The sequence below is a fragment of the Panthera tigris genome, chromosome D2 (assembly GCF_018350195.1).
Source record: "Panthera tigris isolate Pti1 chromosome D2, P.tigris_Pti1_mat1.1, whole genome shotgun sequence".
In the NCBI taxonomy this organism is placed as follows: domain Eukaryota; kingdom Metazoa; phylum Chordata; class Mammalia; order Carnivora; family Felidae; genus Panthera; species Panthera tigris.
In genome coordinates, this window is record NC_056670.1 from 7,076,800 (window position 1) to 7,100,770 (window position 23,971).

General features: G+C 47.8%; 1 protein-coding gene across 1 annotated transcript in view; it reads left to right on the forward strand.

Moving 5' to 3' along the window:
• The window catches only part of PAPSS2 (3'-phosphoadenosine 5'-phosphosulfate synthase 2), a 72,668-nt gene extending 53,961 nt beyond the window's left edge, over positions 1 to 18,707 (forward strand). The window contains exons 8-12 of the mRNA XM_042960477.1: positions 3,452 to 3,657; positions 12,555 to 12,690; positions 14,515 to 14,783; positions 16,097 to 16,326; positions 16,818 to 18,707. Coding sequence (XP_042816411.1) covers positions 3,452 to 3,657; positions 12,555 to 12,690; positions 14,515 to 14,783; positions 16,097 to 16,326; positions 16,818 to 16,959 — 983 coding nt within the window. The 3' untranslated portion in view covers positions 16,960 to 18,707. The remainder of the gene's footprint in view (positions 1 to 3,451; positions 3,658 to 12,554; positions 12,691 to 14,514; positions 14,784 to 16,096; positions 16,327 to 16,817) is intronic.
• The last annotated feature ends 5,264 nt before the right edge of the window (positions 18,708 to 23,971 follow it).

The following is a 23,971-nucleotide window of genomic DNA, read 5'->3' on the forward strand; positions in this document are numbered from 1 at the left end:
AACACGGAGTTATGTGTTGGACTAGCCATGGACTCCGAACCCAGCAGTCGTTTCCAAAGCGAGATGGATCCCTGTAAGATCAGTGCTCGCTTCGGCAGCACGTACACTAAAATCAGATCACTGTAAGATCAGTCTCGGCAGACGAGTGGCACACGATGGAAAAGGCTGACAGCCTGAGTCAACGTGTGAAACCGTGGAGGGTGCTTCAGCACAGAGTGCCCTTGTGGGATAAATTCCTGCGGTAGAACAGTTGGTAACGCTGGTAGAGAAAGCACAGTAAATCTGCTTATACTGATTGTTGCTGCAGGCGGATGAGTTTGGGCGGCCTCAATTCTCAGCAGACCTCTTTCCCTAACTCCCCGAAGATTAGCTCTCTTATCTTGACCACCTGCCAGGAAGGGCCGTTTCCCCAGGTCAAGGCCAACGTGAACGTGGCTGAGAGACTACCTTGGGCAGGAACCTAGTGGACCGAAGGAGGTGATTGCCACAGGAAAGTGCTGGAGCCCTTGGATTTCAACCTAGAATAACTGCCCGAAGCCAGCACTGCAAGGGTGTGGTGGGCAGACCTAGGCTCTCTCGGGCTTCCCGCTCGCTTTTTGCTTTGCATTTGGTTTTCCTTCATTTTGGTCAAGTCGCTATAAGCAGTGTGGTCCGTAATCCACAGAACGCATGCTATCTAGTTAGATCATCGACAGCCTTGAAGGGGTTCCTGTTAGCCTCTCTCCCCTTTTCTCAGCTCGACTGAGCGGTAGGATTAATCATCTTCCATCATCACCCTCCACTGGCGAAGTGCTAGATGACAGGGCCACTCTCGGCAACCCAGCCATGTACGTAGTATTTGTTAGCCCATCTCTCAAGTGGGGAAACAGCACAGGGAGGATGAGTGGCACAGGCAGTCAGTGGGAGAACGCCTGAACTTTGAAACAAAGGAGTTATTTGAACGACAAAACGCCTGACTTCCTGTGCAAGCGTCCAACTTGTGGTTTACCAGGGCTCCCATGGCCGGTCACAGGGTTTTGAAGGTTAGGTTTAAAAGACTTCATGAATCGAGGGGGTATTTCCTCAGGTCCATAAATAACTGCATTTGTTTCCTATGGAGTTGAATGTTTTCCTTATTCACATGCTCTTGTTCCCTTCTGAGTCTTGAACTTGGGAAGCCCTCCTAAAGCTTCCTAAAATTCTTCACTGTCGTACACTCAACGGCGTGCCCCATTTTCTTGCCTGTAAGTACAGCAGACGTAGTTGGTGGATGTTTGGCGTCACCATAGAAGTGGGGAGACAGCTGGTTGTTTCTTTTTTTTTTTTTTAATGTTTATTAATCTTTGAGAGAGGGAGAGAGAGACAGAGACAGAGCACAAGCGGGGTAGGGACAGAGAGAGGGGGAGACACAGAATCTAAGGCAGGTTCCAGGCTCCAAGCTGTCAGCACAGAGCCCGACGTGGGGCTCGAACCCACGAACCGTGAGATCATGACCTGAGCCAAAGTCAGATGCTTAACCGGCTGAGCCACCCAGGTTCCTCTGGGTTGTTTCTTTTATATTATCTGGCCTCATTAAGAAATGAGATGTTTCTAGGAAGCCGGATTATAATCTTTGAAGCCCCAAACTAAAAAACGACTACATCTTTTAACCATTTTGTCTAGAAATATTTAAAAATGTACTGCTAAAAAACCCCAAATGATTTCATATTCACTTTAAAATATGTGTTAAACGCAAGGCAACTTTAAAAGTGACTTCATTGGGGGCTCCTGGGTGGCTCGGTTGGTTAAGCGTCCAACTTCGGCTCAGGTCATGATCTCACGATTTGTAGGTTCAAGCCCAGCATCTGGCTCTGTGCTGACAGCTGGGAGCCTGAAGCCCGCTTCGGATTCTGTGTCTCCCTCTCTCTCTCTGCCCCAACCCCGCTCACACTCTGTCTCTCTGTCTCTCAGAAAATGAATAAATGTTAAAAAAAATTTTTTTTAAATAATTAAAAAAAAAGTGACTTCACTGCCACTATTGAGCTGAGTGGTAACATAATGGTGCCCTGAGGGGTTACTGGCCCCACACAGAAGGAACCCCTGTGATTCTCCTTTTGGTTTCTTTATTAGTCAGGGTTCTCCAGAGAAACAGGAGACGGGGGGGGGGGGGGGGGGGGGGTCACAGACAGAGAGGGAGAGATTGATTTTAAGGAACTGGCTCTCGCAGTTGTAGAGCCTGGCAAGTCTGAGATCTGCAGGGTAGACTGGCAGGCGAGAGACCCCGGGGGAGATGTAATTCAGCCCCACAGTCTGTGGGCAGAATTCCCTATTCTTCCTAGAAAGTCCGTCTGTTTCTGTTGGGTCCCTCAAGTGATTCTCTGAGGCCCACCACCTTACGGAGGGTAATCTGCTCTACCCAAAGTCCCCTGACTTACATGTTCATCCCATCTTAAAAATACCTTCAGAGAAACATCTAGAATAATGTTCGACTGACTACCTGGGAACTGCAGGCTAGCCGAATGGACACATAGAGTTTCTGCATCAGTTTTTAAGTCGTTTTCCTGCCTCTTCCTTTGAGGCCAAGCTGTCGCGAGGCATGGTTACAGCTGAAGACGTAAATTCTCTGAACACCACCTCCCACACCTTCCAGTTTGTTGTGTTGTATACGGAGAGACCAGAATGCCAGTTGACTTAAATTCTTTGTAAAGTAGGATACTTAGCCTCAGGGGGAGAGGTGCTCGCTGTCCATGGGAAATGCATGAGTTTTAGGAAACCAGCTTTGCATGGTTTTCCCTTCTCTCTGTTTTTCGACTGGTAGTTCTCTATAGCAGTTGGGCTGGTGAGGATGTTGGTCCTCAGGTCAATCTTTTCGATAGCATTTAAAGGTGACGCTGAGCCTGGACCATAGTAAACAGAGCAGGTGGATGGCTTGGTCCTTCCTACCTGCTAGTGTTAATGGTCTGACTCTTTTTTTTCTCTCTCTTTTCAATACAGTGTGTTGGTAGCACAATGAGAGCCTAAACAGAGAACAAGAGATTGGCCAATGTTGTTACAGGACTCATTTCCAAGAGAGACTAGAGGTTTGCGTTTGGGTTTGCTTGGCCAACCTTTATTTTGTGTAATTGGATTTCTAAAGACCTTAAAACTCTTTGGTATGTTGAGGTCAGCACCACGCTTTCAAAAGGGAACTCAGAAGAGAGATGTCCCCTCCTCAGTCCCCAAATTAGGTCACTTACTGAAGCCACCTCCGTGATTTGAAACGCAGCCCACTTTTCACAGATGCGCGTGTCTCTTGCTTTGAGAAACCTCTCAAGGACTTCTTGTCAGACCCCCTGGAGAAATTGCTGCGGCCAACACAGCCATGGGGGATTTTGGTCTTCGTGCCCGTGCACTTCAGGCAGTGTTTGAATGCACGTTGTGTGCATTCGAATCGCCCTTCAAGGATGGTACACCTTGGATCCCGTATTCACGCGTCCTGTGGCTCTTTCTACAGATGGAGTGATCAGCATGAGCATCCCCATCGTGCTGCCTGTCTCTGCGGATGACAAGACGCGGCTGGAGGGACGCAGTGAGTTTGTCCTGACCTACGATGGACGGAGAGTGGCCATCTTACGAGACCCCGAATTCTACGAACACAGAAAGGAGGAGCGTTGTTCCCGTGTGTGGGGGACAGCGTGTGCAAAGCACCCCCACATCAAAGTAAGTTGCAAGACCTCTGGAAGGGCTCTCTTGTTCTCGTTCGATTTTGGATGAAAAGCGTTCCTTTTTATTCCTTCACGAAGGACTTAGCAACACCGGGGTAGATGGAGGAAGGCATTCCTAAGGTGGGACTTACAGGCTTTGCCTTGGGAGATCTTGTTAGAAAGGGGCAGAAAATGTCTTCCTGTTTGAGGGCTGCTCTGAACGATCCCCTGAATCTCCACATGATGGTGACTCCCTCAGCTAAATGGGAAACGACTGGACCGGGTATCATTTAGCCTGGCACCTCAAATACAGGGCAAAAGTCAGAGCCGCAGCGGTGCCCCAAACTAGGGCTTGTGGCGCTCTCCATCTTGAACATTCACCGGGGAAGCGCGTTCCTTCATGCAGAATGGGTCCAAGCAAACCCTGGTAAGAGACTCCAAGTTCATGCTCTGTGGCCAGCTGAAGGGGGGTCAGTGACATCCTTTCAGTAAACAGAGCTCAGCACATATAGCGGCAGAGTTTCCAGAGGGAAATAGCGCGTTTTTGTCAGTGGCTATTTTAAGACTGAAAAATGTGGTCATCTGATTATGATCATCTTGAGTCCATCCTGCCTACAGGCAAAATAGGCTAATCTTCCTCAGATTCCTTCACAACCTCTACTTGGTGGGGGTCGGGGAGGGGCAGGAATGGAAAATACCATGGAATCACTGGGTGTGGTTCATTTCCCATAAAGACAAGTATGTGAAACTGAATGCAAAAGCCAACCCTCACCCAAGATCAGAGCATTAGGGTTGAAATTTTAAAAAGCCTTAAACTAGTAATTCGACTTACCAGCTTCCCCAGGGGGCTGGAGTAACAGACTTCCAGAAAATTCATGGGGACAGAGAGCAGTTTGAAGCCCAGGAGACACTAAGAAGCCTTGTGATCAGACAAGGTCTGGGCCTCAGTTTCTTCATTGATAAAAGGAGGGGCCAGACTCAACTCCAGAATCTCTCTCAACCCCATGACCCTAGAAAATGGCTGTTTGAACAAACCTATTGGTACTGGTCGGGCAAATGTTTGTTTTGTCTTGTTTCCTTTAGTTGTGAAAGGTTGCAAGGTAAGAGAAGGGCTCTTTCAAGGCCCCCAGTGACGTGACGGCCTCTGAACACAAGAGGTTAATGGGCAGCTTTTCATTTATTGGACACGATCCGTCCTGCAAATTAAGCATCTTTAATTTTAACGCACATCCAGTTCAAAGTCATCTGAACAGGGTCCAAGAGGCTGGCAGACAGTCCTTGAAATGGCTGGGCGCTGACTGAGAGTGATTTCAGGAATTGTGTCCTGGGCCTTGATCATGCCTGTGGTGCATTTATTTCCTGATCGTAATTGCACAGGGTTGGGATGTTATCTTCGGTCAGTGACCTAAAGGATGAATAATAGTGACCTTTTATCCTCCTACCTCAGAAATTTCCAGATTCAGAAATCTCTGGGCCTATCATCCACATCTACATGATAAGCGCTAAAAGAAAACAAACAAACCCCCCCCCCAAAACCTAAGGAAGCCCTTAAGCAATTATTTCTTTTCATTTTTGTCTCACAACATGTGTTGGCACTTGGAGTTCAGAATTTCTTTCTTTTCTTTTTTTTAAGTTTATTTATTTTGAGAGAGAGAGCAAGTGAGCACAGGGGAGGGGCACCGGGAGAGGGGGTGGGGAATCGATGTGCAGGGCTCAAACTCCTGAACTGTGAGATTATGACCTGAGCCGAAGCCAGATCTTCATCAACTGAACCACCCAGGTGCCCCGGAGCTCAGAATTTCTTAGAAGCAGGCATGACCTGTGGTCTTGGTAATACAGTCGGTGGCCCTTCTGTTAGAGCATCAGGGGGGACTCTGTAAACATTCCCAGTGAGCTAATGGCGAGAAATGGGCCATGGAGAACGAGACAGAGGAAGCCACTCACGGTAGATTCTACACTCGGTGTTTACCAGACACACAACACATGGGATTTATGGGGGGAAGGGGCTCTTCTCGTTGCACCTTTGTTTTTAGCACCTCAAAATTTACAGTAACGCTAAAAGGTGTTATTTTTCTTTTTAACCCCAAACTTGCAAAAGTCACCCCTTCCAAAAGTAACCGTGGGCCTTGTATTTGCACTTGGCCCTGGGAGTGATATTTGTGTGAATGGTCGGCCACCACGGAAATGGTCTGCTTCCTCAGTTCCCCACGGACACCGCCCTGACCCTCCACCCTAGTCCCCCCCTCATCGAGTTGCTCACTGAACCGTGTGACATGACATCAGGTGAGGTCACGAGAGCAGGTGAAAGTTGCGGAACTAAACCCCAGAGGAGCCGTGTTGCTGCCTCCCAGCCTGCTCCCAGCATGCTTCCATGCCCTGATTATTTTGCGCAGTGATTATTCTCGTGAAGCTCCGAGGAATCATTAATCCCATTTACGGACGTAGAAACCAACCGCTTGGGGCGCGGCTTCCCGATGAGGCGTAGCAGTGAGAGAGGGTCTGCATCCCGAGGTCTGCAACATACAGCATGTGGTCCGTTAGGTCCACGGCATCCCCTGGGGAGCCTCACAAGCTCCCACCCTCACAGACCCTGGTGTACTTGGCCGGGTCTGGGTGCCAGGGTGAGTCCGGGAAGGTCGGGAACCATGGCATTAAGAGAATTCTTTGGAGCGGTTTCCCGCAAGCACTCGACACCCACACGCCCAACGCCTCCCCAGCCCTGCTCCCCAACGGCGGTCCACATCCAAATCCTGGACGTCCGCCTTCTTTCTCCTCCCTGCTTCGTTCCGCCGTCGGGTCCTGGCGATGCTCCTTCCATGTATCGCTTGAACTTGCTCACTTCTCTGTTCTACCGCGTGTGGGGCCGTTCACCTTGCCCTTGTCCTGCCCCACCGGCCCCACTGTTTTGTCACTTCTTAGTCTCCTGCCACCTCTTGGTCAGCCCCCAGCAGTGCCAGGGCTGGGCCGCTGGAAGGGCTGACCGCGCGGAGCCTGAGCATAGGTCCCTCCGAAGGCAGTGCCCATGCGGGACAGCAGGTGCAGTGGCAGGAACAGCGGGTTTGGAGGGGTCCTGGGGGTCCTGGGTGCCCTGTCCTGCCATCTGGGAGACGGCTGTGTGCACTTGAGCTCTGCCTCTTCTCCCGTCTGCAAATGAGGCATGAAGGCCCCGTTCCCTCCATCCCCTCCGACTTCCTTGCGGCCCCAGGCCTCTCTGATGCGGAGGGAAGAGCACAGAAATGGATATATGCTCTCCACGTGCACCGCCTGGGTTGTCTCTGCCTCTTGACGCAGATCTCCGGACCCTGTTCTCCTTCTCTGCATTTCTGTTGCCTGGCCCAGCTCCCCTTTCGCTACCCTGTTCGATTCCCCCCCCCGAGCCCGTTCCTCCCTGCTCTCCGTGTGCGCAGGTCTGCAAACTCCAGCTGCGTTCCTTTGCCCGCTTTTGGCAGGAGGCTTGAAGCAGGTGGGGGCTGGGCGATTGGGCAGAGCCACTGAACCTCCCAGCCTGGTAGCGGAGTCTCAGTTCTGGGGCGCGTTGGACCACCCTGGGGAGAGAGATGCCCTTTGCGCCCTCCCCGTCTCAAAAACGCCCAAAGCATAGTGTCAGCACTGCTTTTCAGATAGACACAGGCCTGGTTTGTGAACCAGGTTGGTTCCATGTTGCCTTCACCAGCAGAATGGTATAGGGTGGACCCCTAGCGTCCAGAATGAGTTACTGCACTCCTAGGGATTTGGGGTGTTCACGTCTTTCAAAATTTTATCTGTAGCCTGACTGGGGCAATGAAGAGAAAGTAAATGAACAGGTAAGGATATCTGACAATATCTTATTAAGTGACTTTTCTCGGCACCGAGTTTAGAAAGGGGGCCACGGACCCAAACCCTTGAAAATCACCCTCTGTACCCAGAGTTTCTCAACGCCAGCACTGTTGACGTTGGGACTGGGTGATTCTTTGCTGTGGGGACTGTCTCGTGCCGTGCTGGGTATGTAGTAGCATGTTTCTGGCCTCAGCGCATTAGATGCCAATAGCACACCCTTCCCTGCCCCCATCATGACAATCAAAATTGTCTTCAGATATTGTCAAATGTCACCAGGAGGGGCAAAATCGCCCTCTTTTGAGAGCCACGGCTGTATCCCAGTTTCCCAGATGTTGAGCCCCGATGGAATGCAAATCGTTACAAGCTCCAACGTCCAGCCACAACAGGGGATGTGAACCAGGGGTATGCACACCCTGGGTGCCTTGGCGTCTTCCAGCTCAGCGCTTTATCTTCCATCAGCTTTATCTCGCTACTCCTGCGCCCTCTCCTCAGCTGTCATCACAGGTGGCCATATTGTCCTTGGACAGCACGAGAGCAGTCGTGGAATTTGATCAGTGGAAGGGTTATGAGATCATTAACTGATGGAGAAGTTGGACTTTCCATAACGTCCATCTCAGCAACTGAGACCCTTGCTTTAGCAAGGTTGTAGGTTGTAACTGATCACATCACAGCATTATATGGGGCGTATTTAGGTTTATGACAAAACAAAGGTCGTGTTTTTCTTCTCTCCCCAGCCTTATTGAGATATAACTGACACACAGCACTGTGTGAGTCTAAGGTGCACCTTATGACCCAGTTGGATGTCACCAAGTGGGTGACATGGGTGACACCCATGTGTCCTGTCAGGCCCGAGGGTGTCTTCCCTCCCATGAGGGGAGCGCTGGCCTTTCCTCCCTCCATCCCACACTGGCTTGTTCTTCGTTTTCGTTCCTATGGCCGCTCCTCAACGCCAGGCTCACCCCGAACGTTTGTGGGGCCCGGGGCAAGGCCAACATACTGCATCTGAAGGTCACATATCTAACTCACGAACCGTCAGAAACAATGTGTCCCATCCTTCTTCTCTGACAGCTATGCCTTGAGAATAACCCGGAAGGTCAGATTCCAAGGTATGCTTCTTGATTCTGCACTAGAACACGGTGCCGTGTGAAGAGTTGACTCCTGGCCTGCAAGGAACCCTCCTTCCTCTTCTATGCTTGGCCTTGTCCCACACCATGAGGGCGCCCTGGGCTGGGTGTCCAAGCTGCACCCACACCCCTGGAAAACTCCCTTCACTTGGCCAGTCTCCAGAACCAGTGCTGCCCTGGCAGGGTCCACCCTGGAAAGACAGGCGGGGGCAGAGGGGTGAAGCGCTCTGACTCCTGGGAGCCAGCTCGAGGCTCCTTACGCAGGGAATTCTGGAGTCCCATGCGCACAGGTCATGACCTAGACCTTGGAGATGTAGACCAAGTGCGCCTGCCCCCCCCTCCCACCCCCCGAGGCTTCTTTGCCCTGACAGAAAGGGGCACAACCACAGAGGGGAAGAGTGGGGTCATTGATAGTGTGAGACACGGTGCACAGAGTGTTTCCTATAGGTCTCCATTTCCTGTCCCTCACTCACCCTTTCCCAAAGTCATCTTTTCAACTGAGACTTTGCCAAGTGAGGGTATTACTAGTAACCGCAGTAAAATCCTCAGTGAGTAAAAAAACAGGTCCTAATCTATCCATTTATCTATGCCCAAAGCATATAACCTAACATTTACCATCTGTAGCATTTTTGAGCGTACCATTCAGGAGTGTTAAGTCTATTTACTCTGTTGTGAAAGGAAGGGCCAGAACGTTTGTTTGGCAAATCTGAAAATCTATACCCATCAAACAACTTCCCTCCCCCTCCCAGGTAGAAGCCCTCCTATTCGCTGTTTCTATGAATTTGACTCGTTTTAGATGCCTCTCCTAGGAGGGATGATACAGTATTAATCTTTTCTGTGAGTGCTTTTATTTCATTTAGTGTAATATCTTCATCCACGCTGTAGCCTGGGACAGGCTGTTCTTCGTTCTTAAGGCTAAATAATACTGTTGTCTGTATGTGCAACAGTCACGGTTTACCCATTCATCTGTTGTTGGGTCCTTGGACAGGTTCTACCTCTTGGCTTTTGTGAATAGTGTTTTTATGAACACGGGCGTGCAAATCTCTTCAAGATCTTGCTTTCCATTCTTTTGGCTTTATGCCCAGAAGTCAGATCGGTGGATCGTATGGTAGTTATATGTTCTAATTTTTTGAAGAAATTCCACAGTGTTTTCCACAGCAGCTGCACCAGTTTACAATCGCACCCGCAGGGCACAAACATTCTGGTTTCTCCACATCCTTGCCAACACTTGACATTTTCTGCTCTTGCCAGTAGTCATCCTAACAGGGGTCAGGCTTGCATTTTTCTGATGAGGAGTGATGCTGAGCGCCTTTTCCTATCCCATTGGCCATCTGTAGATCATCTCTGGAGAAATGTCCATTCAAGTCTTTCACCCATTTAAAAAAGCAGGGTATTTAATCTTTTGTTGTTGAGTTGTAGGACTTTTTTTAAAAATATATTTGGAACATTAGCCCCCATTAGATGACTTGCAAATATTTTCTCCCATTCTTAGGTTGCCTTTTCACTCCGTTGATTGTGTTCTTTGAGGCACACAAGTTTTAAAGCTTCAAGTAGTCAGTCCCATGTCTATTTTTGTTTTGTTGCCTGTGCTTTTTGGTGTCCTATCCAAGAAACCATTGCCATGTCCAAGGTCATGAAACTTCTCCTCTGTTCACTTCTAGGAGTTTTAGAGTTTCAGATCTTACATTTAGGACTTTAATCCATTTTGAATTAATTGTTTTTACAGGGTATAAAATAAGGCTCTAACTCTATTCTTTTATCTGTGGATATCCAGTTTTCTCAACACCATTTGCCAGAGACTGCTCTCTTACCATCCAGTGGCCTTGGCACCCTTCTCAAAGATTATTTGAGAAAAACAAGATTTTAGCTAATTAGTCTGTGCTTAGCCTTGGGTGTGGATTTGGCTACATAGTGCTGCTCTTTGGACATTTTCTTTTGTTTCCAAATTAGAGATAACTAAGAAAGATGCTTCTTTGGAGAGTTTCCTTAATAAGTGTGCTTAGCAATAATTAATTAATTGGTAGAAAACAACTTGCCTGATTTTTTTTTTTTTTTTTTCAGCTTCTCTATTCTGGGTCCTTATTGAAAACAGTCTAAAGATACATGAGGCTGTATTAGGAATGCACTGGCAGTGGTCCTCGGAGAGTGGCTCACAGAACACTGGGGGTCCCCAAGACCTTTCCCCAGAACCCCAGTCTCAAAACTGTTCATACTCCTGAGACATTATTTGCCATCTTCACCGTGCTGACGTCAGCACTGAGGGTACAACAGCAGTGGCGAATAAGATTGCCGGCTCCTCAGACTCGGGACAGGGACAGCCGGCCGCACTCGGGTGGTTGTGCCCCTCACCACACACACTTGCAGGCAAGGCAGTGCCAGCCTCAGTTGAGAAAGTTCTTTTATCTTTTTTTTAATGTTTATTTTTGAGAGAGAGAGAGCACAAGACAGGGCGGGGCAGAAGAGAGAGGAAGACACAGAGGTAGGCTCAGGCTCCGAGCTGTCAGAGCCCGATGTGGGGCTTGAACTCACGAACTGTGAGACCATGACCTGAGCCGAAGTCGACGCTTAATCGACTGAGCCACCCATGCATCCCAAGAATGTTCTTGATGAAGCTGTAAAAACAATTACTGAATCTGGACACTTGATCATCTCCTTTTAATAGTCTATCACCAGGCATCCAACTTAGGCTCAGGTCATGATCTCACGGTTCATGAGTTTGAGTCCTGCGTTGGGCTCTGTGCTGACAGCTCAGAGCCTGGAGCCTGCTTTGGATTCTGTGTCTCCCTCTCTCTCTCCCTCCCCTGCTTGCGTTCTGTCTCTCTCAAAGATAAAAAACGTTAAAAAAAAAGTTTGTGTCAGGAGACGGGCAGTGCACACGAAAGTGCTTTTGTCACACGCACGGATACACAACGGTTGTCTCAGTTGGAGACTCAGTCGGGCACCTGAGCCGTGAGCAAAACCAGCCACTTTTTCAGGAAATGCGGTTTTTGCTTAGATGACTGACAAACTATGGCTACTCACACTTGGTTATTTGGCAGATATTTAAAAACAAAAACAGTGAACGTGTCACTTCAAGGAAAACAATGGAGGGTGTTGGTTGCCAATGATCTCAAACTGAGCTTTCAAATGAAAAAATGCTGGAAAGCTTTTATTTGCCACAGTGGGTCTGGCATCTTCCCAACACTTAAAAAATTGTCTGATGATGTTAATAAATATCAAATATTGATATTAATGGCAAGTATATAGATATTAATATTGATATTGATATCAAATATCAATTTTTTTTACATCCTAAACTGAAATATGTCGACATCTGAGAAACTGACAAACTCAGTGAACCAAGAGTTTCTTTTTTTTTTAAACTTTGAGAGTGAGGGAGGGAGGGAAAGGCAGAGACAGAGGCAGAGACAATCTCAAGCAGGCTCCACACTCAGCATGGAGCTCAATGAGACGCTTGAACTCACAACTGTTGAGATCATGAACTGAGCCAAAATCAAGACCCAGACGCTTAACTGAGCCACTAAGTCCCCCTTCACTGCCTTCTATTAAGTCAGACATTAAAGAGATTTGCAAACATGTAAAGCAATGCATTTCTCTCTCTTCTTTCTTGGAAAACATTTATTTTTAACTAAAAATAAAGTTATTTATATTACTATACAGTAGGTTTATATTAATCTTAAGCAAATTAAAAAATATTTTTAAAATTTCCCACTTTTAATTTCTAATACGGAAAATACAATAGGCAAGAGCCACAAAAACAAAAGCTCTTTGGGGGGTCCTCAGTAATTCTGAAAAGCATAAAGGGGTTGAGAGACCACATAGTTTGAGCAAGGCTGCGCTAGAAATGCTTAAGAACTGAAGGTGGTTCTTCAACAGGAACCCGAGATCGGTTCGGAAGGAGAACATTTTTTTTTTTCCAGGTAAAACAGAAGCTGATCTAATCTCCAACACCTTTGCTAACGGTCTGTTCTAGATGGTGATGGAGAGCGGGGATTGGCTGGTTGGTGGAGACCTGCAGGTGCTGGAGAGAATCAGGTGGAACGATGGGCTGGACCAGTACCGCCTGACACCTCTGGAGCTCAAGCAGAAATGTAAAGAAATGAATGCTGGTGAGTAGGCTGGCTCGAGAGGGTGCGTCTGTTAACACTCGTCGCCACCCTCCCGTTACACAATTAAAGGTACCAGGAATCGGCAGGTTTATAGTTAAAAAAAATTTTTTTTAATGGTTTTAAGTTTGAGAGAGAGATAGAGAGCGAGCAAGCAGGGGAGGGGCCGAGAGAGGGAGGGAGGGACAAAATCGCAAGCAGGCTCCAAGCTCGGTGCAGAGCCTGATGCAGGGCTCGAACTCCCAAACTTTGAGATCAGGAGCGGAGCCAACACCAAGAGTCTGACGCTTAATTGACCGACTGAGTCACCCAGATGCCCCGGCATGTTTATAGTTTTTAAAAGCTGGAAGCCTCCATCAGCATTTGTATTGACACAGACTGGAATGAGCGTATAAGGTTGATGTATATCCATATATTGGAATAGTTGCAGCCCGTTAACGATATGCATGGACACAGAAAAACACCCCGGCTGTATTTATTAAGCAAAACCGCAAACTGCAGAATAACATGCAGAGCAGAGTTCTGGAAAACAAAATAAAATAACTGTTCTTAAGTTAAATAACTGTATATAAGCCAAGGTCTGTGCAGAGTATGTGCCAAACCGCAGGTGACAGCGGCTGCTTCTTGGGGACAGGGACCAATGGGCAGGAAGGTTTTCATTTTACGTATTTTGAAAAAGAGAGAGAAAAAAATCATGATAGGATTTTAGGTAGTTTCTATATCCTATCTTGGGCTTTTCTGTATTTCCCAAATTTTTCATAATGGATATTTCTTTCATAACTAGAAGGAAAAATTAAGCCTCTCGGGGGTCCATTATTTTTTTTTAAGTTTCATTTATTTATTTTGAGACAAAGAGTGAGCCAGGGAGGGACAGAGAGAGAGAGAGGGAGAGAGAGAGAGTCCCAAGCAGGCTCCGAGCTGTCAGCACAGAGCCCTGACGCTGGGCTCGAACCCACAAACCATGAGATGGTGACCTGAGCTGAAATCAAGAGTCAGACGTTCAACCAACTGAGCCACCCAGATGCCCCAGGAGCCCATTATTAAGTGGAGTAGTTTTGGAGATTTTTTTTTTTTTTTGACAGTTGAAGGTGAAATATTTTTTTACGTCTTTAGATTATTGAAACTTTTCCCAGGCCCAGAAGGTGCTGGTCATGGTTCTTGTGCTGGGGACGTGAGAGACAGGAGCAAAGGGTAAACTGAGGACTGACCAGCACCAGCTCTGGTCTGAGCCGTGCTTGGCTGCAAAGGCCCTGGCCACAGATGTCTTCATTTCCGAGTCAGGCTCTCCCTCTAGGGCTTCCTGCCTGTGTGTCCCCGCCCTGTGGATGCGGTCTGGCACTGTGGGCACCTTTGGAGTAAGAGTCCTGAAGCCCCAGGTGGAGTCTCTGGGTGCTGTTTTGTTTTGTTTTTTTTAATGTTGTATTTAGTTTTGAGAGAGAGAGAGACAGAGCATGAGTTGGGGAGGAGCAGAGAGAGAGGGAGACACAGAATCCGAAGCAGGCTCCAGGCTCTGAGCTGTCAGTGCACAGCCCGACGCGGAGCTCAGACTCCTGGACTGTGAGATCATGACTTGAGCCAAAGTCGGACGCTCAACCGACTGAGCCACCCAGGCGCCCCTCCTGTTGATTTTTCAAAGCTGATGGGCATAGCAAATGCTCTGTGCCTTAGACATAGCTGTGTTTCCTTTCTTTTAAAATCAAAGTTCTATCTGGCTTTACTAAACGATTCTTGCAAGCAGAGGGGAGCTCCCCTGCATTTCCTCTTGTTCTTGCGGACGAGCGACAGCGTGCACTTCCTTCACCTCGCCTTCCTCCTCTCCTTTCCCAGATGCGGTGTTTGCCTTCCAGCTGCGCAACCCCGTCCACAACGGCCACGCTCTGCTGATGCAGGACACCCGCCGCCGACTCCTGGAGCGGGGTTACAAGCACCCCGTGCTCCTGCTGCACCCTCTGGGTGGCTGGACCAAGGACGACGATGTGCCCTTGGACTGGCGGATGAAGCAGCATGCAGCTGTGCTCGAGGAAGGTGTCCTGGACCCTAAGTCAACCATCGTGGCCATCTTCCCGTCCCCGATGTTGTATGCCGGCCCCACGGAGGTGAGCTGTCTCCAGGCTGGGCTGTGGGCCTCAGAAATGTGGGCTCAGACTTGACTTAAGAGGAGTGAATGAGTCTCTGCGATCCTTTTCCCTCATGAGCAGATTCTGGAGTCTTCTGCTGTGTCTTTTTTTTTTTTTTTTTTTTAATTTTTTAAAAATGTTTTATTTTTGAGAGAGAGAGAGAGAGAATGAGCGGGGGAGGGGCAGAGAGAGAGGGAGACAGAATCCGAAGCAGGCTCCAGGCTCTGAGCTGTCAGTACAGAGTCCCACACGGGGCCCGAACTCGCCAAACCGTGAGATCATGACCTGAGCCGAAGTTGGATGCTTAACCAACTGAGCCACTCAGGTGCCCCCTGGTCTCTCTTCTTTATCCAACTTCATTAGGTTTCCATTTCATTTCTGTAAAAATGCTAGAAACACCAAGTCGAGTCTGTTACGCACTGCCTCTGAGAACACGGAGGTTGGTGTGCAGATAAGGAGAATGCAGCTTAACTGGGGTGGTATTGGGCAAACTGTATTGAACCTAATATTCAATTTCCAGAGTCTAGTCACTGAGTCACCACACAGGCCCTGTGAGCTCCATTAGAAAGCCCCACTGAAAGCTCAGTGTCCCCTTTGATCATAACACAGAGAGCCTGTCAAACAGACTTTCTTTGTCCTCCCGGACCACCACTGTAGCGGGTTTGAACACGTTTGCAGGAAGTATGATGAACTGCGAGGGTCACAACTGTTTGGAATGCCCCAAACCGAGTTTAGTAAATTCTCTTCAACCAGATCAAAGTACCTGGTCTCTGGCTCTCTTCTCCACCCTCCATATTTCTATCTGAGCTTTAGAGAGGGCAGTTCATTTTGAAATCCCAATATTTGTGTCAAACTAGAATCGATGTCTGTGTATAATCAGCTCATTATTGGCGATCAGATAATCAAAGATGTTGGAATTTGTAATTTCCTTTAAACTGTGATTTATTCTGAATAGGGAGGGCCTGGAAAGTAAGATTCACATGGTTCTGTAGAACAGTAAGGTCCCCATGCTCCTGGCTCACCTGCCTGTTTAGAGAGAACGATTAGGAAATATAACCTCAGGTTCCAGGAAGCTGGGGGGTCAGGCAGGGGGGATTTGGGTCTAAAGCTCCTACCTCATGTAAACAAGCATGAAGAAGAGCTTGGGGTCTTAGATACCCCACGGACTTCTGCACCTATTAGGTGATCCTGTCACTGAATTATTTTTACAGCAGAATAAAGGCATCTCTGTAAACAGGGACCCAAGTGTTGGCCAGTGGTGACCAGCATCTCCCTCCCGTGATGTCTCCTAGGTCCAGTGGCACTGTAGGTCCCGGATGATCGCAGGGGCCAACTTCTACATCGTGGGCCGGGACCCTGCCGGAATGCCTCACCCTGAGACCAAGAAAGACCTGTATGAACCCACTCATGGGGGCAAGGTCTTGAGCATGGCCCCCGGCCTGACCTCTGTGGAAATCATTCCATTCCGAGTGGCTGCCTACAACAAAGCCAAAAAAGCCATGGACTTCTACGATCCAGCAAGGTAGGTTTCCAGAGGAGGAGGCGTTCATCAACATCTGCTCAACCAGAAAGAGGCGGCAAAGCTTGGGCCCCGTGCAAGCTCTCCAGTGCTTCTCCACCTTCTCCTAGCAGGAATGAGAGTCCCTTGAAGGCCAAGACCGGTCTTACACATTGTGTGTCCCCGTAAAGTCGTAGCATGGCCGCCTGGTATGTCAGTAGAGGGTCCGTCCATAGCTCGCTTTCAGCATGTCTCCCCTGAGCTCAGAGCTCACGGACGCAGGCGGGGCAGCAGAAGACAGAGCAGGTACACGGGAAATGTCGAATGCATACCTGCTATCAGTCGCCCTTTCTTGTGCACATTCCTTTACTGAAGACCTAGTGAATCACCCATTCCAGAAAGTGCAGCATTTTACAGAAAAAAACAGGGTCTAAACACCCCCTCACCTACCGCGGGCATCTTTAGGTTCGATGTGCCTCCCCCACGCTGAGTTCTGTGTTGCTGTCCTGTGACAGGCACAACGAATTCGACTTCATCTCAGGGACCCGGATGAGGAAGCTGGCCCGGGAAGGAGAGAATCCCCCGGATGGCTTCATGGCCCCCAAAGCATGGAAAGTCCTGACGGATTATTACCGGTCCCTGGAGAAGAACAACTAAATTGCCCTCCGGTTCCAGAAGTTTCTTCTTGAAGTGCTCTTGGATTCCCTTTTCTATTTTTGTGATTAGATGCTTGGCATATGATTGCTTCTCAGTGACTGATTTTTCGTGTTTTATGACAAGGTTAAAAATTGTGTCTATAATTTAAAGTCAACTTCAATAATATATAAAAGAAAGTCACACTGAAGACCACATCTTAGCAGTGACAGCAATGCTGTTATGATTTCAGAATGAAATTAGTTGTATTCTCTTTTGCATCTGATTAGGCAGGTCCTGGATTTCTTGATGCTTTGACCGTGTGCCTAGTTTCCTCACCAGAAGGTAAAAGCGTGTTTTCCGGCGTAAGTCTTGCCAACCTGCACTCGCCCAATGTCACGGTAGTAAAATAAACCAGGTGAGCAACCTCTTCTGTACGACTGACCTAAGGCGGGGGAAACAATCCTCACCCTAAGTGAGGGGTGGCTCGCATAAGATCCTTGCCCCTATGTCACCCCTCGTACAACCTCGCTGCCCAAACTTTTAGGTGCTCACCTGCCTGGAGACACCAAATGTGTGAAAATGCGGATTTAATCTCGGATCTATGCAACCTCGTTCTGCCAAGAAAGTTACGTTGTCTCATAAAGAAGTCTTAGCGCCCTTGTGTGAGTAATCAAAGTCCAGTTAAAGGGTGATTTTCAGTTGGAGAGTGGAGCGTGCTTTGACCAAAAGATTTGCACCCGAGGCTCCAACCATCTGGCATTGTTGTGGCAGGTTAATTTCCCTCCTCTTTGCTGTGGTCATTGTGTCCTGGGTGAGGCGGCACTTGTCGGCTGCAGCTGCAACGGAAACCAGTTCACACCATTAGACTAGCCAGCTGCTGGGATGGGAAGAGACCACAGAAAACGTGGCCTCCAACCCTGTGGTCTCACAGAGGACCACACTAGGCGATGCATAGCACATGCTCCGTGAGCTGCTGAGGCTGCCAGAAAAATCACCACTGGTATCATTTAGGAATGACTGGGAGGACGGGGGGCCCGAATGGGCACGCTGCCACTTGACTCCCTGTCTGGTGCTCTGTGTGCACTGCACATACGCCCGTCGGTTTGGCCAAGCTCCTTGCACCAGGGCACCCGCGAAGCAGACTTCTTGGATGCCAGAAGGTCCAGAGTTTTCTCACCAGTTTTGTAGTTTACGGCTGCAAAAAAAAATCAAAACGCCGAAAAGCCCAAAAAAACCCCGCATACTTTTCCAAAGACTTATGCTGTGCCGACACCTAACCTCCAATGGCTTTACTTCTTGGGAGGTGATCTTTTGTACTTTACGCAGAATTCCTTGTTGCCAAAGAATATATGAAGAAACGGTACCTTGTGTACTTGGGTCTCTCTGGGAGAGACTTAAAACTGGAAAGAGAAAACTGTGATTTTTTTTTTTCATATTCTCAGTTTTTTTAAATGCTAATCTTCGCTAATGAAAGCTCTTTTGAGAATAAATCACATACAGTGGCCACAGCAAAACGTAACTGCCTTTACGAGAATAGTGCCTGTATTGATTTAATCATCAGAGGTACTCATTGCTGCCTTTTTAAAACAACAGCGTATTTATTGAAAACATGAGACGGGAGGGATGTAGTGCCTTAACTGATACATTTTGTGATTTTAAAAAGTAGATTTAAAATTGCTCTTCTGCTCTTAGTACCACCATAGTGCAAATGACTGTTTCCATGGACAAGCAATGCTTGTTTTTGTTTTAATAAAGTTCTCAGAATGGCAGCGGAGTCTTTTCTGCCTGTGACGCTGAGTGGAGGTTGGCCCCGTGAGTGCTGAGAGCTGTGTGACTTTCATAATTGGACAGCAGCAACCCTTACACTGCAATTAGGAGGCTGTCTTTCCTTGTTCGAGTCGCTTTATAAACCGTGCTGTACATGTGAACGGCTCATGTGTTCAGGGGTGACTTGGTAGCTTAGGGACGCCCCTCAGGATGTCACTGCAGGAGGATCTGACCCTTTTCTTCCTAACTTGCTTCCTTTTCTCCAAGTGCCCGCAGGCAGTCGCCCCAGCAGGGTGAGGAGCGGTCTTTTTGCTGCTTCGTATTCACATCATCCACTCCAGCACCTTTTCCAACGGGAGCCACTCGAGAAAGGGCACCTGTTTCCACCCCTGCTTTCAGTGGCCTCCAAGCACCTGGTACTTTGGGCTTTCCCCTCCCTGGCTGCCTCCCTTCTGTCCCAAAGGCTGGGGGCAAATTTGGCTGCGGATCCTTTGTAGAACGCTGGTGTAAACGCTGGTGTAAGAGCCGCTGGAGGCTGCCACTCTTTGTCCCTCCCTCTTCCTGTCCAGAGCCTGCTCACTCGTTCCTAGTGGCAATTAGCAGCACATAGTAGGGCAGGAAATGTGTTAAGGACATGGAGATACAAGAGGTGCCTACGGAGGACGCCAGAATGTACAGGGCAGGGGGAAAAAATCCTGGAAGGGCGTATGTAAGTCATTCAGTCAGATAATGGCAGAACTTCCAAATACAGTAAAACCTTGGATTGCGAGTAACTTGTTCTGAGTGTTCCGCAAGACGAGCATTTTTCTTTCTTCCTTTTTTCTTCTTTCTCTCTTTCCTTCCTTTTCTTCTTTCTCTTTCTTTCCCTTCCTTTTCTTTTCTCTTTACTTATTTTTGAGAGACGGAGAGAGAGAGAGGCAGAGCATGAATGGTGGAGGGGCAGAGAGAGAGGGAGACACAGGATCTGAAGCAGGCTCCGGGCTCTCAGCTGTCAGCACAGAGCCAGACGCGGGGCTCGAACTCATGAACTTCGAGATCACGACCTGAGCTGAAGTCCTATGCTTAACCAACTGAGCCACGCAGGTGCCCCAACGAGCAAACATTTCTAATAAATTTTACCTTTACAAATGAGCAATGTCTTGTGATATGAGGAGTTTGTGACACTGAATGTCACATGATCACAACTGAGCCAGTTCTCTCTCTCTCTCAGATTGTAGGTGATCATCTCCCATGTTCAGATGCTCGGTCTCAGGCCACAGTGTTTGGCAGAAATCAGTGATTTTTCAGAACGTTGGAAGGTGCCCACAACTGGCACTGGTGTATTTTCTGTCCCTTCAAAGCACCTGTGGACAGTCCTTTGCTTTTCCAGACAAGAGTGAGCTTAGGAATAGTTTGCTTCATTCTAGGCCAGGCTGCCTACAGATACAGACCGTTTCCCCTGCTGCCTTATTGCCAGTTACATGAAATACAGTCTATGACAAGAGTTTATTAATTCTGCACTGTGGTCGGCATCCACGTGAGCGTATACAATGGCCCCATGCAGAAAAAGATTCCTTGGAGTCGATAGCAGTGATTCCGTTGGTGAGAGTGAAAGTTGTCCTACACAATAACCCTCCTCTCTTCTGTCTCCCTCATACCAGCCACGAAGGTTTTCAAAGGTAAAACTAGGTAAGTACAGGTTATTTTTCTTTGTATTTTCTTTACTATTTTGCATTATATTACAGAATTGTAATCATTTTTATATGAATGTTTTTGGGTTGTGCAACAAATCCTCTGAGTTTTCATTATTTCTTATGGGGAAATTCGCTTCAATATACAAGTGCTTTGGATTAGAAGCATGTTTCCGGAACGAATTATGCTTGTGAACCAAGGTTTTACTGTACGTCAACACTCAGGCGATAGGATTTCCTTCCAACCCATCCTCCCTGGCACAAAGAAAATCTCGGTTACTTGAGAACACCAAGTTGGATTTCGTTTTTTCTTCGTTCTCCTCCTTTCTGTCACACGGCTTTCAGGTCTGGTACTGATCTTCAGAATTCCCTGACAGTAGGACACTAGCTGATCAGAAATTAGATGGGCACCAGACCACCAACTGCTCTTACGCCTGAAGTTTGGATGCAACAGTAACAATGCAGCTTTTGCCTGAGGTTTTGCTACAGGTTCCATTATCTGAGCGTTTCCTCACTACCAAAATGCATCAACTGTCAAGAATGAGCCACATACACAGGTACTGACAACCACGGATTTTTCTTCTCCCTCGGATGCACTTAGTTCTTTGATGAATATTTACCATTATCGGGCCACTCAGTGCCCACTCACCGAATGCTGAGAATCACATACAAGCAGGTGGCTAATACACACGCCAGAGGACAGCCTGGCTTTTCTGCTTATGTTGGAAACTATTTTAATGAAAATAAATTATTATGGAACTTATATTACCAAACATAAATGGGTCATTGGCTAGAGTTTGGAGATTTATTAGCCACAATATACAAATCCTACTTTCTTATGGGGACCCTCAGGGGAGGCAGTGAGTTTACCAACGGTTTCTCTCTTGTAACAAGGTACCTCCCACCCCGCCCCAGCCTATTACCCTTCCTGTAGACCTCTTAATTTGGATTAATTGCAGGGAAGGCCAGTCTCCATGAGTAAGATACTTAAATTATGGAATGTTTTTTAAAGTAATGCAGTTTTATCATTTTCAAACACATAAGTCACAAACGGATGGACACAGCTCTTTTAATTTCATATGTATTAATGATTGCTGACATCCATAATACTTGGTAAAGTTCTTAAATATGGTTGGTTTCGGGTTTTTTCCCAGAGGTTTAAACCTGCTGTGCACTTCGTTCACAAAACAATGTGACAGTTCTTACAAACTGTACTGCATTGTACATGCTTACGTGGAAAGAAAAATCTTGATTTATATTTATTTCACAAGCCCGCTTTCCATAAATAGTTCAAAGGCAAAATTCAGCTCAGCCCAGGTTGAAATAATGATGGGCTACTTGCATGAAAACAACTACAGTATCAACCTGGAATTGTGAACTTGTTAAGAGACTGGCTTTTTCATGTGTCTTCACCAAGGAAAATCTGCATTTATGGAAGATATTGATTCCATGAACCACTAAAGAGGCTGTAACCCCCATCCTATCCTCAGAAGGGAAAAGGAATTCTATAAAACAATCACAGAGAGAGCTACAGCTCCAACAGAGTCCCGGAAGGAAACAAGTCTAGTACACACAAACACCAGGCACACAGAAGTGTCTCCAACCCGCCTACATAATGGCGTATTTTGTAATCCGTGCCTGTTAGAGCAAGTGTGTTCACCGAGGCTGACAGCCTGCAGTAGCTGACTAGGCCGCCCCGTTTCGGAGCCCTGATGGGCAGGTCAGCCTTGCCGAGGGCCCTGCATCTGTCTGCCAACATGGCCACCGTTGCCACAGTGTGTGGCTTAGAGAGCTGGGATGCGGATGTAAAGACATCCATTTCAGCACGTCCATCACCGTGCAGACAAGGAAACAGAGGCCTGGAAGTGGGAGATGGGAGACGACTTTCCTAAACACATGATGACCGGCGGACATATTCATTTCCTAACTTCCAAAGCATTTCCATAGGATTCTTAAAACCATTCCAGGAGGTATACATTAGGATTCCTATTTAGAGATAAGGAGACAGATGCTCAAGGAAACAGATTTTGCCCAAGGCTACACTGCCATATATATGTGTGTGTGTGTGTGTGTGTGTGTATGGCATTGTAGCCTTGGGCAATGTATATATATATATATATATATATATATATATACACACACACACACACACAGACACACATACATACATATACATACACACACATATATTTATATATATACACATACGCACACACACATATATATATAATTATATTACACATATAAAAGTTTCACGGTTGGGATTGAAACCTATAAAGTTGGAAATGAACTTCACCTGAGTTAGAATTCTGCTAGAATGAATGTAGGAGGGCGTGAAAGACCTTCATTACCAGGGCAACAAGAAAAAAGCCGGGCAAAATAAAAATAATGGTTTTCTACAAGGCTCGCAAAGAACAGTAGCTACGAGGATTATTCGCCAACTGCCTTCCGGAGAGAGCTAAGCCGCTCAGGGGTGAGCGGGGCGCCTCGGTGCTTGTGCATACACTGGGGAGGAGACTCCACAGTCTGGATGCAGTGTATGGAAAAGCAGGCCTGCCTTAGATGGCGAGACTTTGCAGGGATGAGAATTCAACCAAGACTCACGTCACTGACTGAAATCTACAAACACATCACCTTCAAAAATAAACTGCCTGGCGAGATGATCCCCCTTCCCGGCATCTTGCAGAGCAAATGGTGAAAGAGGAGCTCAAGTCTTGTGCGTCCTCATGGTGGCTGGACGCCAGGACCCTGTCAGAACCGAGTCCACAGGGCCACGAACATCTGAACCTCACACCTCCCACCCAACCCATCTCCAATACCGCTAAGATCAAGAGGCTGCTGCAGGAGAGGGCAGGGGTGGCCGAAGCCCGGCCACCCCATCTTATGAAAGCGACAGCCCAGACCCGGCGTACCCGGGCCCTGGGATCGGGATGACCAGGCCTTCACCCTCACTGCCCACAGAGGAAGAGGTCTGCGTTCCTTGGAAATAAAACAAAACCTAACATTATCCTTCTGTCTCCAGTGTTCTTTTTTTAGACCTGTTATCTGGAACAAAATCAGGAATAAGTTAAAGATCACCCAGCTAACACGCCGGACAAGCCAGGCGGCACTCTGGCAGCAGGGGCGAGTAGAGCGCGCGGTCCCCACAAGGCTGTGCCCACACAGTGCACAGTGCACTCCAACCACAGTGTTGGCGGCTCCCACTTCAACAGGCCCCCTCTGGTTACAGGATCAGCTCCGTTTGGCTCGTACCTATGGTATCGCGCGATAAGCTGGTCCTTGTCATGTGTTTGTCCAGCCACCTGGTCCACAGTACTCACTTTTCTTTGGTTGAAATCCTGCCATCTGTTGCATTTAGTCGTGAGGAGGTGGTACACCCAGATCCTTGCCCTCAAGCCATTTAAGCCAGGGGTCCTGGAGGCTCATTCTCTCAAAGCGCCAGGGCTGCCGACAGGGACATTGACTTGGGTTTGCACACCTACTTCCAGGACTTTGAATCACTTCCGGGATTCAAGAATGGGGCAATTTAAAGACAAACAGGATTCATTTAACCCAGCAGAGGAATAAAAGCAAGATTCTTGAACAATTCCAGTTAA